This window comes from Emiliania huxleyi (assembly GCF_000372725.1).
Source record: "Emiliania huxleyi CCMP1516 unplaced genomic scaffold EMIHUscaffold_80, whole genome shotgun sequence".
NCBI classification, from domain to species: domain Eukaryota; phylum Haptophyta; order Isochrysidales; family Noelaerhabdaceae; genus Emiliania; species Emiliania huxleyi.
The window spans coordinates 180,521-195,084 of NW_005196020.1; the positions used below are offsets into that span (position 1 = coordinate 180,521).

General features: G+C 70.7%; 2 protein-coding genes across 2 annotated transcripts; both read left to right on the plus strand.

Annotated features, from left to right (window-relative positions):
- Nucleotides 1-4,047: 4,047 nt before the first annotated feature.
- EMIHUDRAFT_218624 (hypothetical protein) lies at nucleotides 4,048-8,274 on the plus strand (the record flags this gene model as incomplete). The annotated part of the gene is made up of 11 exons (XM_005759289.1): nucleotides 4,048-4,131; nucleotides 4,247-4,654; nucleotides 4,733-5,145; nucleotides 5,266-5,329; nucleotides 5,403-5,447; nucleotides 5,523-5,717; nucleotides 5,795-6,328; nucleotides 6,405-7,408; nucleotides 7,604-8,024; nucleotides 8,114-8,152; nucleotides 8,245-8,274. 11 exons carry the CDS (start codon nucleotides 4,048-4,050, stop codon nucleotides 8,272-8,274), a joined length of 3,237 nt encoding a protein of 1,078 aa, XP_005759346.1.
- A 4,286-nt stretch (nucleotides 8,275-12,560) lies between these two features.
- On the plus strand, nucleotides 12,561-14,547 carry EMIHUDRAFT_359334 (hypothetical protein; the record flags this gene model as incomplete). Its single annotated transcript, XM_005759290.1, has 2 exons — nucleotides 12,561-13,184; nucleotides 14,406-14,547. A coding segment is annotated over one exon (468 nt), but the record flags the coding sequence as incomplete, so codon positions are not given.
- Nucleotides 14,548-14,564: the final 17 nt, after the last annotated feature.

Below are 14,564 nucleotides of genomic sequence, written 5' to 3' on the forward strand. Positions count from 1 at the left end.
GCGGCGATGAGGGCGGCGGCGGCGAGGGCGGCGGCGGCTTCGCGAGACGGCGGCGGGGGCGGCATGCGGCGGCGGCGGCGGCGGCCTCGGCGGCGGCGGCGGCGGCGAGGGCGGCGGCGGCGGCGGCTGCGGTGGTGAGGGCTGCGGCGAGGAGGACGGAGGCAGCGACAGCGGAGGCGGCGACGGCGGCAGTGGGCCGGGCGGCAGCGGCGACGGCGACGGTGGCGGCGGTGAGGGCGGCGGCGGCGGCGGCGGCGGCGAGGTTGGCGGCGGTGAGGACGACGGCGGCGACGGCGGCGGCGGTGACGGCGGCAACGGCGGCGGCGGTGGGGGGCTCGGAGGCGGCGGTGAGGGCGGTGGCGGCTAGAGGGGTGGCGGGCTGGGCGGCGGCGATGGTGGCGGCGGCGAGGGTGGTGGCGGTGACGGAGGCGGCGGAGACGGAGATGTCGGAGGTGACGGCGAGGGCTGCGGGGGGGGAGGGAGGCGGCGGGCTTGGTGGCGGCGGAATCGGACGCGGTTGCGACGGCGGCGGCGGGCTCAGCGGCAGCGGCGGCGGCTGTGGCGGGCTTGGGGCGGCGGCGAGGGAGGCGGCGGTGACGCGGAGGCGGACTGGGCGGCGGCGGCTACGGCGGTGGTGGGCATGGTGGGGGCAAAGCGACAGCGGGGGTGGCGAGGACGGAGGAGGCGCCGGCAGAGGGGGCGACGGCGGCGGCGGGCTCGGCGGTGGCGGCGACGGTGGCGGCGGCGAGGGCGCCGGCGGCGAGGGCGGCGGTGGGCTCGGCGGCGGCGGCGGCGAGGGCGAGGGACGCGCCTGAGGTGCAGGGAGGGCGTCAATACTCACAGCACTGGTGGTTCGGCCTCTAGGAGGCGGGCGGCACCCGAGCGGCTGGCGTATTTTCCGGCCAGGCCGACGAGGGTGAAGGCGTCGATGAGCATCAAGCCGCCCCGTGGGCCACGCCAGGGCCGCGGCGGGTCCTGGCGACCCCTCGAGGGAGGCCAGGGTGGCCAGGGCAGTAGTCACAGCCTGCCCAAAAAGTGCGCCGCCGCGAGCACTTTCTCGCGCGGGTCATTCTCGGAGTTGTGGAGGTCGTGCGAGGCTACCGCCTGCGAACAGCCGGTTGGAAGACGTCATGGCCGGCATGTGCGACCCTTAAGAACCCGCGTGCGACCAGAAGGTCGGCTGTAGGCGAGGCTGAAGGGGGCAGTCCCAAAAGTGGTGGATTTCTGTTGCTGACAGTTGAGGTAAGGGCGTCTACGCCCTTAGTTGAGGGCGACCAAGCTTTGACCGACGGCAGGTCAGCCGGCAGGTGGGCGGCGGGGGTGTCCCGGGTGGATCCCCAAGCGGGCGAGCCGGGCCCGTGCATGGTTCGGGCGCGGGGGGCGCGGGAGCATGAGCAAAGCGCACCGAGTGCTGGTGGCTGATTTTGACGATTCTCGTTGGCACCGTCGTTCGGAGCGGCGTCTTGCACAAGTGCAAGAACCATACATCCCGAAACCTCTCCGGAGACGGAATTTAATGGTTTTGGGGGATTCCAAACCATGTGATCCTCCGCGCCGCCGCGCCCGAGTAGTCTGCGCCAGATGCGATGTCGTCGGGGAGGGCGTCGTCGCGGGCGCCCCTCTCTCCCAACGTCGTCATCCGAGCCCCTACGGCTGTCCAAGGGCACGTCTGGGTGACCAGGGGCGGGGGCCGAGCCGTGAATGCTCGGCCGGGGCGAGATTCTGGGTCCATGGGACCGCTGCCGGACCCATCAGAGAGCCTTTCCGGACACGTTCGCTCGACGGCCTAGTTGGCGGCCGATGTTCGACGACCAAAGCTCCGGACGCCGCGGCCAAAGGTCCGCCCACGGCCCCAGGACTCGTGGTGGGTGTGGGGTGTGCCTCACGAGGCGGAGAGGCCGCGTGAACTCCCGTAGAAGCTCGCGAAGAGTGCGGACGTTTGGAGCGCCGCGCCGGACCTCCGCCGGGGCCCGCCGGGGCGCCGTATGGGCCTCGGGGTGCCCGAGAAGCTTAGAGGTGCGGTTGTTTTTGCTTGTGTCTATCGGTTCATGCCATAGACCGGCCCTGGGAAGCCTTTGACCGCGCGCGGAGGGGGTGTTACGGGGCCGTGATGATTTTAGTGGGATCTGGGAACGAGCGCGTGCGATCAAACTTTGCCAACAACATCTCGCCAACAAGGTCTCGGCGGAGCCGCAATGCGCGGGCCGTGAGTGCGTGAGGACAGCAAAATGTGTTTCCTCAAATATTTTGGCCCGTCAGACTGACCAAGACACATTTTAGACTGACCACCGCTGCCGGCACACGCAGCTGTGAGCGTCGCGCGCGCGTGTCCTCGAGTGTGTCTGTTCAGAGACGGCACAGCTGAGAGACCGCTGCCCTGATCCACAGGCCGAGCCGGGGACGGCGGAGGCGGCCATTGGGCACCGTCGTGCGCCGCAGCTGCCCCAGTCACGTCGGCCCGGCGCCTCGAGGGAGCGCCGCCTAGAGGAGCGCCGCCGGCCACGCGCCTCGAGCGACGGCGTCGTCCCGACTCGTCGCCGCGACGACGAGAGAGGAGCGCTGCCTGGCGCGCAGGCAGCGAGCGCGCTCGAGGTGACCGAGCTGATCCGCGTGTGGCCGTCGCTACGCGACGCCGCATCTCGCACGGATGATGCCAGAAGCTCGCACGACGGCGCGGGAGCGCGCGGCTGGCGGGAGTGCGTGCGATAGGGTGCCAGAAGGCAGGCCGAGCATCGCCAGCGCGGCTCGAGGCCGTTGCCCGGGCCCCGCGGCGGGTCGAGGAGGCGCTCGCGGAGGCGACAGGAGCGCGCGGCACAGCTCCCAAACGACATCGATCTCGGACCTGAGGAGAGGAGGAGGCGAGCGTCGGTGCACCCTGAGGGCGCCTGCAAAGCGGCAGGTCCGAGATCGATGTCGTTTGGGAGCTGTGAGGTGTCGGAGAGCTCTGGATAGGGTCGATTCCGCATGGTACGGGACCCCTCGATCGTCTCGCCCTCCCTAACTGGTGTGTTTATTGGGGGGGGGGTCATAACAAACACGGTACAGGATCGAGGTGCACGCTGGACGCTGCCAGAGCAGTGTCGTCCCCCCTCTCCCCGACGGCGATGGCGGTGTGACCGATCGAGCTACAAGAGGAGCTTGTTCAGCAGGATGACGAGGTTTGCCACGAAAAAACCCCTGACTGGAAAAGGGGGCTAACTGGGCGGCCAAATTCACACCTCGCGGGACTACTTATGTTTTCGTAAACGTAGTCGTGGGTAACCCCCGCTACGTCGCACGAGTGCAACCGGGTAGGGGGGAGCTAAAATCTCTCTCTCTCCGCGTTGGTGTCCAGTCCGAGCCTGGCTGTTCTTCACCTTTCTACCTACCTACCTACCTCTCTCTCTAAGATCTCCCCTCGATCGTGCTACGGAATACTTTTGTTGGATAGGGGTGGGATTCTCCTTCGCCCTTCGGGCTCGGGCTGTGGCGTTACGCGCCATTCACCGCACAACTGTGAACGGTGACTCGAAGATCTTTCCGCTAAAATTCTTTCGCTCTCTCTGCGTGAACGCTCTGAGAGCGAGTCGTCAGGCAAAGCCAGCACTTTCCTCGTCCGCTCGCGCTTGCCGCGCCGCATTGCGCCCGACTATGCAGCCGCGAGCTTCACACCTAGACCCCCGCGACGCCTATTGCTCACGGAACCCGCCGCCCCCTCACCACCCCTACCATGCGATGCGCCCTCGCTCGCGGCGCGAGCGGCTGCACCCCCCTCGGCCTCGCACCGCCTGCCTACTCCCGCTCGCAGGTACAGCCGCTGCCATCGAGGAGGCCGCGAGACGCGTCCGCTGCTGCCCATTCCACACCCTTGTCCCGCGCGAACCCGTCCGACCGCCCTCCCTCTCTTACGCGGGTACTCGCACCGCCTCGCATCTCTGCTACATCTAGAGAGTGCCAAGACTCTGTGTCCGCAGCCGCGAGGGCCACTCGAGCGCTGGCCTGCACCTCCCATCGGGGACACCACCCTCAACCGCTTCTTGACTCTCTGCAGGAATTCATTCGATCAACATGCTCAAACTCGAGCTCGTGCCGGCCGCCGGTGACAAGCTCGTGCTCAAGCTCTCTCCTCCGCCGCCGCTTGCTGACAAGCAGGTGTGCGTTAATTTGCAGTGGCTGAGGGAGGGGGTATGCACACGCGCACCGCTGCAACGCACGCAACGCTGCGCCTTCCCTGCAAGACGACCCTCTCGCGTTCTGTGGCTGACAGGCGTCTCTGGCGGACAACACGGCCGTCGTCGACTCTGACGGAGGTAACGCCGTCGGCATCCCCTCCGAGCCCGTCTCGCTCAAGGATGGCATCGACACCGGCACCGGCGGCACCTGCACCGCCAACACCGGCACTGGCAACGTCCCGTCCGAGGGCGAGCCCGCCGGCTCGCTCGCCGGCGTCCACTTTGCGGGCGTTTCGCTCGACGCCGTGCCCGAGGCGTTCACCGTCGACGATCCGGCCGGCGCCAAGGCCGTCGGCATCCCGCCCGAGAGCGAGCCCAGCCCGCTCAAGGACGGCATTGACGCGAGCGGCGGCAACGTCGCGGGCGAGTCTTCGCCGATGAAGTCCTTCGCGAAGGTCGGAGTCATCTCCGAGTCGGTGTCGCCTTCGCTCCTCGGAGCGAAGGTGCGCGTGCGCTCGCCAGGATCGTTATCATCCCTCTCCCGTCTCTGAAAGCCTGTGCGTACTTTCCCTCGCCCACAGGCGTGCGGCGTCAAGGACACCCCCGTGGCAAAGTCTGGCACGGAGGACGTCCTCAAGAAGGACCCGGCCGCGGAAAAGGCGCCCGACGCGGGCGCGGTCGACTCGGACAAGGCCAAGGCCATGTTCGCCACCCACCCGCCCGCCGTTTTCTGGTCCAAGTTTACGCGCCCGACCGGCCCACCGACGGCCCCCACCGGCGCCGTCAAGGGCGCCCTCAAGAAGGACATCCCTGCGGCAACGTCTGGCGCGGAGGCCTGCGTTGACGAGACCGGCGCCATCAAGAACCCGGCGCTCAAGCCGGCCACCGAGGCCGCCACGGCCCTCAAGCCGGCGGAGGCCGGCGGCGCGCCGCTGCCGTCGATCAAGGAATTTCCGGAGGAGAAGAAGCCCGCCGCCACGGCGGCGAGCGCCTGGTGCGCGCCGGCGTCTGCCGACCCACTCTGTGACCCCATCCCGCGTTCGACGCGTAGGGCGACGCCGACTGGAAGGAGTTTCCAGAGGAGACGGCCGCCCCGGCGGTGAGCACCTCCCAGCAGAAGCACACGCGGGTATTGCGGGGACACGCGAGTCCTACAGGCGGGCACTTACATTGATCCTGTGACCTCTCGTCTGCCGCACGGCACGCGCGCAGGTCATCGACGGGTGGAAGACCCCCTCCCCGCTCCGCAAGATTGAGCGCAAGGAGTCTCCGCTAGCGGAGAAGCTCGCCCCGGCGGTGAGCGCCTCGCACGCTGCGGTTGTACGCGCAGAGCCTCAACTATTGACGCACCCACCGCTTGCGCGTGCGCAGGGCATCCCCGACAGGGCCACGCGCCGCAAGAAGGGGCGCAAGGGCGCGTCCGCCCCGATCGTCCGCACCAAGAGCATCACCCCGGTCGGCGGCAACAACAGGTTCGGGGCCCTGCTCAAAATGGACGGCAACGAGGGCATCCTCGGTGGCACCGGCAAGGTGACCGGCGGCTCCACGCCGCCGACCGCAGACTCGGTGCTCACCGCCTGCGTATGCGGCCTCCTCCCCCGCTCGCCGCTCTCACACGGCCAGTCTCGCGCCCTCCTGTTCAGGGCGCGACGGTCGACGTCGAGACGACCACGAATACCACGCCCGAGGGCTCTGCCGCCGGCCGGTTCCCGTGGTCAAAGTCCTACAACTTGCTCCGCCTCTTTGGCATCCTCGCGCTGTTCTGCCTCGGAGCCGCGTTTGCGCACTCCTCGTGCTCTGCCACCTCCGCGCTTCTCTCCTCGCAGCGGTACGACTCCCCGTGGCCGACATCGCCTCCCGCAACCGTCGCGAAGCCGTTCACGCCGGCATCGCCCAACGGATTCTGCGAGGTTGGCGGCAACGACACCAGCTCGTTTGCAGCCATCGTGTCGTCGGACAGCGCGCCCGCCAACCACCCGGTGCGTGCTCGCTCGCGCGTGCTAGTATCCGCGCCGCGCAAGCTCGTGACTAACAGCCCGCGCGCTGTTCAGGGCGGGCACGAGGACGGGCGCTCGTGGGAAGCACTGATGGAAGCGATCAAAGAGGCGGTGGGCGAGCCGTTGCACCTAATTGGCGAGCCGCCGGCGTCCGTCAAGGACCTTTACGAGAAGCAGCCGGTGAGCGCCCCTCTGGCTGTTTCTATGTGCGAGCTTTGTAATCCGGTTCCGGATTGTGCCTGTTGTTGGCGTGTAGGGCGGGGCCGACTTGGAGACCGCCCCGGCCTCGCGCAACACCATGGAGCGCAAGGGCGAGCCCGAGATCGACTCTATCGGTCCCGTCTACAGCAGCAGATCGGGGATCATCGTTCGCGAAACCGTCCTGCCCGTGAACGGCACGTCGCCCGAGATGCGGTCCGCCGACGCTGGGAACACGCCCGAGAAGCTGGTTGAGACTGGCCTCGGCGCGCCCGTCTCTAGCATGCACGCCGGCGGCGAGTGGCGGGTGAACAGATTGGCGACCGCTTCTCCAGCCACAACCAAGGATCTCTTCCTCCAGCTTGGCCGGGCCATCGACCCTCTTCTCGCGGAGCCGGCATGGCCTGCAGAGGTCCGTGCCGCTCAGATCTCCGATTCGAACTCGGTCCAGTCCGATATCTCCTCCGTCTCACGTGTGTGCGCCGACCGGCAGCCACGCTGCGCCGCCCCCGTTGCGTGGCATGCGGAGCCTCACCACGCACTCACCGACGAGCGCTCCATCGACCTGCCCTCCCCGTTCCACTTTCCCTTCATGAGCGGACCCTCCTCTTCCGCGCCTGTCCGCACCCAGCAGCGCTGTCAGTTTTGGGCCGCCTTGTTCGTGCTGCTCGGAGCGTGCGGCGGCGTGCTGAGCTCGGTGCGGAGGAGCAGCTCGGGGCGCCTCGTGCGGTGCCGGACGGGGGCGAGGCGTGGCGCGTGGCTGCTGATTCTCGCCGCGCTGCTCCCGCTGGCATGTGCACCATCAGACCACACGTCTGGCTCAATCGACTTCCAGGTCACTGTGGGTGGCGGCAGCTTTCAGTCCGATGTGTCGTGGGACCTGACGTGCAGCGGCGCGTTGATCGGCAGTGGAGGGGCCCCCTACTCCGGCACCCTGTCCGCGCCGCTCGGCGAGTGCACGCTCAACATGTACGACTCGTACGGCGACGGCTGGAACGGCGACTTGTGGAAGGGTGCGGGCTATACGTTCACGCTCGGCTCCGGATCCTCCGGCAGCAAAACGTTCATCCTCGCCCCCCTCCCACCGTCCTCTCCGTCCTCTCCGCCGCCGCCGCCCTCTCCGCTGTCGCCACCCTTCCTGCCGCCTCAGCCGCCCTCTCCGCCGCCTCTTCTACCCGACATGATAAGCTGCGACTTCGAGGGCGACACTTGCGCCTGGACCGACACCGCGCCGGACGGGTACTCTTGGACCCGCAGGAGCGGCGGCACTCCATCGTCTAGCACAGGCCCGAGCGGCGACCACACCACCGGCTCGGGCTACTACCTCTTCACCGAGGCATCTGGAATCTACGACACGCTGCACCAGCTCGAGAGCCCGCTCTTCTCGCTCCAGCAGGACGCCACCCTCTCCTTCTTCTACCACATGTACGGCTCCAACATGGGCACCCTCTCCATCGAGGCCAACGGCACCGAGACGGGCTGGTCGACGCTCTGGGGCAGGACCGGCGACCAGGGCAATAGCTGGCTCGAAGCGGTAGTGATCCTACCCGCCTCGACGACGAAGGTGCGCTTCAACGGCCGGACGGGGCCGGGCTGGAGGTCGGACATGGCGCTGGACGACGTCTCCTTCTCGCAGTTTACGCCTCCGTCCCCGCCGCCTCTCTCCCCCGGCTTCGATGTCGCCGCGGCGAGCGAGGCCGAGCTCCGCTCCCTGATCACGGAGGCTGCTCTTTTGCAAGCCGACGTCTCAATCTACCTGCCGCCCAGGAGGATTCGCAGCTGGAGCAGGTGCCAGAGGTGGAGCAGGTGTAGAGGTGACGAGCAACTTTGCAGTTCGGCTCAAGCGGCAAGGGTTGGATCGCGCTAACCACTTCCAGGAGTGCGCTGCGTTGGCATAGGGCGTTTTATGTAATGAGGCTTCCTCGTAACGACGAGCTAACATATTAGAGACGACTCTCTCTCATCCCCACTGTGAGCAGTCGGGATCTGTATTTGCGCAGCTAAATGTATAGAATTTACAACAAAATGTATAGAAAACGCTAAACGGCAGGGAGTTAATGTAATAATGAATATATCATTACTGACGTAATATACGGCACGTAAGTCACTCGGGTCTCGCGGCCTCCGCCCTCGCGCGGGAGGCCACGGGCGGCGTCCTCTCCCGCGGCCCTGCCGCGCGGGCTGCGTGTGATCCGTGTGTGGCACCTCTCTTAAACGACTCATAGCGGTCTCATGCATGACACCGATCTCCCCCCATGATCCGCTCCCCCTCGCAGGCTCTCACGCGCGCAGCTGCCCCGGGTCCGCGCCCAGTAATCGCGCGATGGCGTCAAAGTGGCGCAGCGCGGCGCGCAGCGCGGCGGGGTCGGAGGCGCACTCGGGCTCGCGCATGGCGAGGTGCGCGAGCTCCTTCTCGGCGACCGCGAAGCGGTGCGCCGGGAGGCCGCCGCGGCGGAACGCCACCTTGGCCTTCTCGGAGCGCGCGAGCAGCGCCCACAGCGCCGCCGAGCTCAGCGCGGAGAGGCGCAGGTCGGAGGGGCCGAGCCCGCCGAGGAGCGCCGGCATCGCGCGCGGCCGGTTGAGGAGCGCCGTCTTGCCCTCGGACGAGAAGGCGACGTTCCGCAGCGCGAGCGCCGCCGCGTACCGCGCAGAGGGCTGGCGGCTCTCGAGCCCTTCGACGAGCGCGTCAAAGGCTCCGTCGCATCGGAGCAGCGCCGTGCAGCCGTCGGCGTCAAAGGCGAGGTTGGCGAGAAAGTCGAGCACGGCGGCCGCGCGCGGCTCGTCGCGCTCCTTCGCGCCGAGCAGGAGGCGGTGCGCGAGCGAGGGCGCCGCGCCGATGCACCCCGAGCGCAGCAGCACGGTGCGCGACTCTGCGGCGGTGGCGAGCGACTGGAGGCACCGCCAGTGCAGCTGCCAGAGCGGGAGCGCCATGGGCGCCGCCGGCGGGCGCGCCTCTGCCAGCGCGGCGCGCACGAGGAGCGCAATCAGGCAGCGGCCCCGCGCGTCCGAGTAGGCGATGAGCGAGCATTTTGCCGGCGCGCAGTGCGCGACATAGTTGCAGAGCAGCTGCATCAGCGCGCGGCGGAGGGCCGGAGCGCCGCGCGAGATGGCCCACAGCTGCTGGAGCAGAAGCGGCAGCTGCAGCGAGACCGCCGCAAGCTTGGCCTCCTCGCAGCCGCAGAGCGCGTTGCTCAGGAGACGGACGCAGCAGAGGAGGGACCGCTGGAGCGCGCCGCACCGATCCGGCACCCCGCCGGCGCCGCCGTCGGCAGAGGGGCTGCCGCCGTCGAGGCTCGCCCCGCCCCCAAGGTCCTCGCCGCCGCCGCCGGGCGGGGCGGGGCCGGGGAGGGCGCAAGCGTCGCGGCGGCGAGCGGGAGCAGCGGCGCGGCGAGAGAGGCCGTAGAGGCCTTGCAGGTCGGCGATGCGCGAGAAGAGGCGTGGAAAGAAGCCGCACCGCAGCAGCGCGAGCTTGGCGGCGCGCGAGACGCCGACGAGCGCGCACAGCGCGCCGATCGCCGCGTCGACGTCTGCTGCCGAGCGCTCCGCCTCGCCCTTCATCAGCTCCGCGATGAGGTCGACCAGACCCTCCGCGAGCACTGCACCGGCCGGTGCGAGACGCGCGAGGGCAGTGGGGCGGTCTCCATCACGCCCGGCTGCCGCCGCCGCAAAAGCGCCAGAAGCGCCGTCGTCGCCGCCGACGTTGGCGCCACCCGCAGCGTCATCGTCACCGCCATCGCCATCGCCGTCGCCGCCCGGCGCGCCGGCGCTGGGGCGCAGGCTCGCTGGCCGCTGAGCGGGAGGAAGCGCCTGTCAGAGGGGCGGGGACGAGAACGCTGACGGCAGCTCGGGGCGAGACGCCGCGTCTGTGACCACCCCCACCCCCTCTCTTTCTTCCCACGGGCGCGAAGACGCGCTGCCATTCTACCGCTATCCGAGCGCACCGCCGCGTCAGCCGCCGAAGCGTAGAAGACCTCGTCGAACGACCGTGCTTCCTCGGCGCCCGCGCCGTCGGCCAAGCGCAGCAGGAGAGCCGCGGCCGCGAGCCGCAGCGCCACGGGCGAGCGCGCGGCGAGGCACGCGCCCAGCACGTGCAACCAGAGCACGCCGCCCTCACGACCGCCACCTCCCCTGCCGCCGCCGGGCAGCGCGTTGTGCGCCCGCAAGACGCACCCGCAGAGCGCCGTGCGCAGCCGCGGCACGGACTCGAGGATCAGCGCCCAGAGCTGCACTGCCGCGCACCGCGTCTCGGCGGCGCCGCTGGGCGCGCCGTCGTCCCCGCCCGACGGGCGTGCGGGTCTCAGCGCGGCGAGCGCGCGCAGCTGGTGGGCGGCCGTTGGCGGCGCCGGCGCGGCGGGGATGGCGTGGAGCTCAGCCGCCGCGCCGTGTGCGGAGAGGTCGAATGCCGCCGCGGCACACGAGAGGGGCTCGGCGAGCAGCGGCGCCAGCGCGTGCACGAGCGGCGTCGCGCGAAGCAAGAGGTCGAGGTGCGCGCCTGCCGGACATGTCACAGACATGTCAGGGACGTGTCGTGGACGGGGTTCACACCGCCTTGGAGGTGAGCGCGCCTCCCCGCGAAGCGGATGCCCACAGCAAGGAGAGCACCGCAGAGCGCGCCGCCTCGACGGCTGGCAGCGTGCCCCCGAGCCACTGCTCTGCCTGCCTCGGGTCGACGCAGCTGCCGCCATCGCCGCCATCGCCGCCGCGGCCAGAGTTGTCCAGGGCGGCGGCGCCTCCCCCGACGAGCAATCGCACCGGCGCGTCGGCACCGGGGAGCGGCGGCGGCGGCAGCGTGTTGGCCTGAAGCCGGAGAAAGGCCGCCCAATGGTGCGACACCGACAACCAGCGCAGCAGCTGACTCCACGAAGCGGGCGGCCACTGCTGGAGAGGAGAGCGGAGCAACAACGACTCGAGCAGCCGAGCCGCCTCGGCGATGAGCTGTGGCGCGGCGGCATCCTCTGCCAACGCGCGTAACGCCACGCCCGCGATGCTGCCAACAGCCACATTCTCACCGCTACCGCTGGCTGTCCCCATCGCCACCGCCGCCGCCAGCGCAGCCGATGCCGCCTCCGCCTCGGCCGCCGCGGCGGCCGCCGCCGCTTCTGCTGCCACCTCGGCCGCCGCCGCTGCGGCGGCGGCGGCGGCTGCCTCGGCCCCCGCGGTATCTCCCGCCGCCTCCGCCTCGGCTGCCGCGGCTGCGAGCGTCGCCACGCGGGGCTCGCCCGCGGCTCCCGCGGCGGCGGCGGCGGCCGACTCCGCCGCCAGCTTTGGCGCACCGCCAATGGCGCCGGCCACGGAGCCGCACTCGGAAAAGAGGCGGCGGATCGCGCGGAGCGCAGCCGTGCGTGGGAGAAATGGAGCGGTGGCGTCGGAAGCGGTGGCCAGCGCGGAGGACAGGAAGCCCGGAAGCAGCGCCTGCAGCGCCCGCCCGCCGCCGAGCGCCTCCCCCAGGACCGTCGCAACCTCAAGCACCGAAGCGCGCAGCTCTGCGTCCCGCTCCTCGAGCAGCGGGCACAGCCAGAGCAGCGCGCGGCCGGCGAAGCTGCGCGCGTCCGCCGCTGGGAGGGAGGGCAGCAGCGCGAGGGACGCTCTCAGTGCAAGCCGCTGCTCGGACACGCCGGCACGCGAACCGGCGGCGCGCGGCTGCCGCACGCTCGTGAGAGCAAGGGTGACGAGCCGCTCCGCGGTCAGCGTGGCTGCTGAGCGGGGATGGGACGAGGCCGGCGCGGCGGAGCGAGGGGAGCTCGAGGCGAGGGGCGAAGCTGGCGGGAGCGCAGCGGCAGATGCGGCTAGAAGGGCGAGCGCCGCCCGCCGCAGCGGCGGCGGCGCGGGGGGCAAGCCCGCCTCGCGGCCACAGTACTGCTCCGCGAGGACAGCGAGGAGGGCAGACTGGCGGAGGGCGGGCGCCAGCCGCGGGATTGCCTTGGCCGAGGGCGCGCGCAGCAGCGCGGCGCCAAAGCGGAGAGCGGTGAGGCGGAGTGAGACTCGAGGTAGACTCCCGCCTCTGCCACGCTCGTAACTCGTCCGCTCGAGCAGCGCCGCCCCGGAACCGAGCAGCGAGTCGAATAGCACTCGAGGAGGCGGCGGCGGCGGCGGCGGCGACAGTGGCGACAGTGGCCCCACGGCGTGCGTCGGCACAGTGGCGGCGGCGGCAGCATCGGCGTGGGCGACGAGTGCGCGCGTGAGTAGCGAGAGTAGAGACTCGAGCAGCTCATCGTCCTCGGCCGTCGCGGGAGGTGTGAGCAGCAACCGCGTGAGCAGTCCATCGGCGGCGGCCGAACGCACGGCGGTGAGGAGTGGGTGCTCTGTCGCCACCAGGTGCGCCTCGCTCTGCGCGGGGCGCTTGGCAGCGCGCTCAGGCGGGCCAAGGGCGAGGAGCGCATCATGGCTAGAGCACAGCGCGTGCAGCTCCGCCACGGCGCGCGTGCAGTCGGCGTGGTCGGCGCACTCTTCCAGCCGCTGCAAAGCACGGGCCGTGCCCAGGCAAGGGTCCAACCTCGCCGCGCGCTCCAGCGCCAAACGCTGCACACGAGCCCAGCCAGAGGCGTCGCTGGCGGCGTCGGCGGTGCCTCCGCCGACCGCGGCACCAGCGTCGGCGCTGGCATCGACCTCGTCGCCCGAGTCACCGTCTGTGGCGAAACGAAGAGGCGCAGCGGGAACACTTTGACGGCCTCCGCCGCCTGCGCCTTCGACGGCATCGACTTGAGCGTGCCCGCCGCCCGCGGCGTCTTCGTTACCAATGCCGAGCGCGGCGCGCAACGCAGCGCGGCTTGCGAGGGCACGTCGCACCGCATCGTCGGGCGGCGACAGCGGCGTCCAACTGCTGCCGCCGCCGCCGCCGCCGCCGCCGCCGCTGCCTCCGCCGCCGCCGCTGCCGCCGCACTTGAGGCGGCCGGGACAGCCGCCCGCAGATCCCCGCTCGCGGACCTCGAGTCGAAAGGCGCGCGCCACCTGTGCACGGGCGGCGCAGAGTCAGCGGACGCGGAGAGCCCCTCTCTCCACGGGCCGGCCATGCCTCGATGTGGAGCGAGCGAGGCGAGAGGCTGCTCAGAGGCGTCGCGGCGGAGAGGTCGACGGTGAGTTCGGCCTCTGCAGAGATGGAAACGGCGGCGTAGAGGTCCGCTTCGTCAAAGAGGAGAGCCTCTAGGGCGCGCCGGAGGGCGGCACGTGCGGGCGCGTAGCGAGCAAAGGCGGCGCGGCGAAGCGCGTGCAGCGCCGCGGGCGAGCGGAGAGAGGCGACGCGGACGGTGGCGCATCCCCGAAAGAGCGAGCCGAGCAGGAGCAAGAGCGAGGCGAGGAGCGGGCCGGTCTGGTCGTCCTCCTCCGCCTCAGCGCTGGCCGCGGGCGTGGTGGCGATCGCGGCCGCGGCCGCCACGGACGCCACCGCGGCCTCGAGGGAAGAGGCTTGCAACGATGCCCGCAGCAGACGGCCATCGGCGGCGAGGACAGCCGCGAGCTGCGTGGCCGCCGCCGCACGCAGCTGAGGCTCCAGGCCACCGTCGTGCGCGAGCGATTCGAGCTTTCGCGCCTCGGCGACCGTGAACGCGGCCCGCCGCACGTCGCACGCCTGCCCGCCGCCGCCACTGGCGGCGGCGTACCCGAAGCCCGCATCGAGGTCCGCGGCGGCGGCGTCCGCGGCGAGGATCTCTGGCGGGAGTGGAGGGAGGCCGTGCAGCGGCGCGGAGGGCGCGTGCACGAGCGGGGGCACGAGCGAGGAAGCGAGCTGTGAAGCAGCCTGAGGAGTGGGCGGAGGGCGGTAAGGTGCGCGGCGGAGCGGAAGAGGCGTGGGCGACACAGTCGAGCGGCCGGCACCTCCGCAGCGAGCCTGCGCTCCGAGTGGAGCAGCGCGCGCAATGCGGCCGCAAGGCGCGCGCTCGAGTCCAGCTTGGGGACCATCGCCTAAAGCAGAGATGCGCGATGGTCTCAGTCTCGCCTCAGAGCGCCGGGGTCCACGCCTCTGGACGAGCGCGCCGCATGCAACGCTTGGGCGTGGGCCTGCGCGACCTCGAGAGCGCATTCGTCGCCGCCGCCGCCGCCGCCGCCGCCCCTGCCAACCCCGCCGTCGCCGTGGCCTAGCGACGGCGCTGACGGCGGCGCAGGAAGCGCGGCTTGCACCAAGGGCAGCAGCGCCGCAAACGAGGCGCGCCAGCTGTCGCTCTGGGGAGGCCGCGAGTCGAGTGTTTGCCGCGCCGAGAGGAGCAGCGCCTGCGCAAGCCGCATC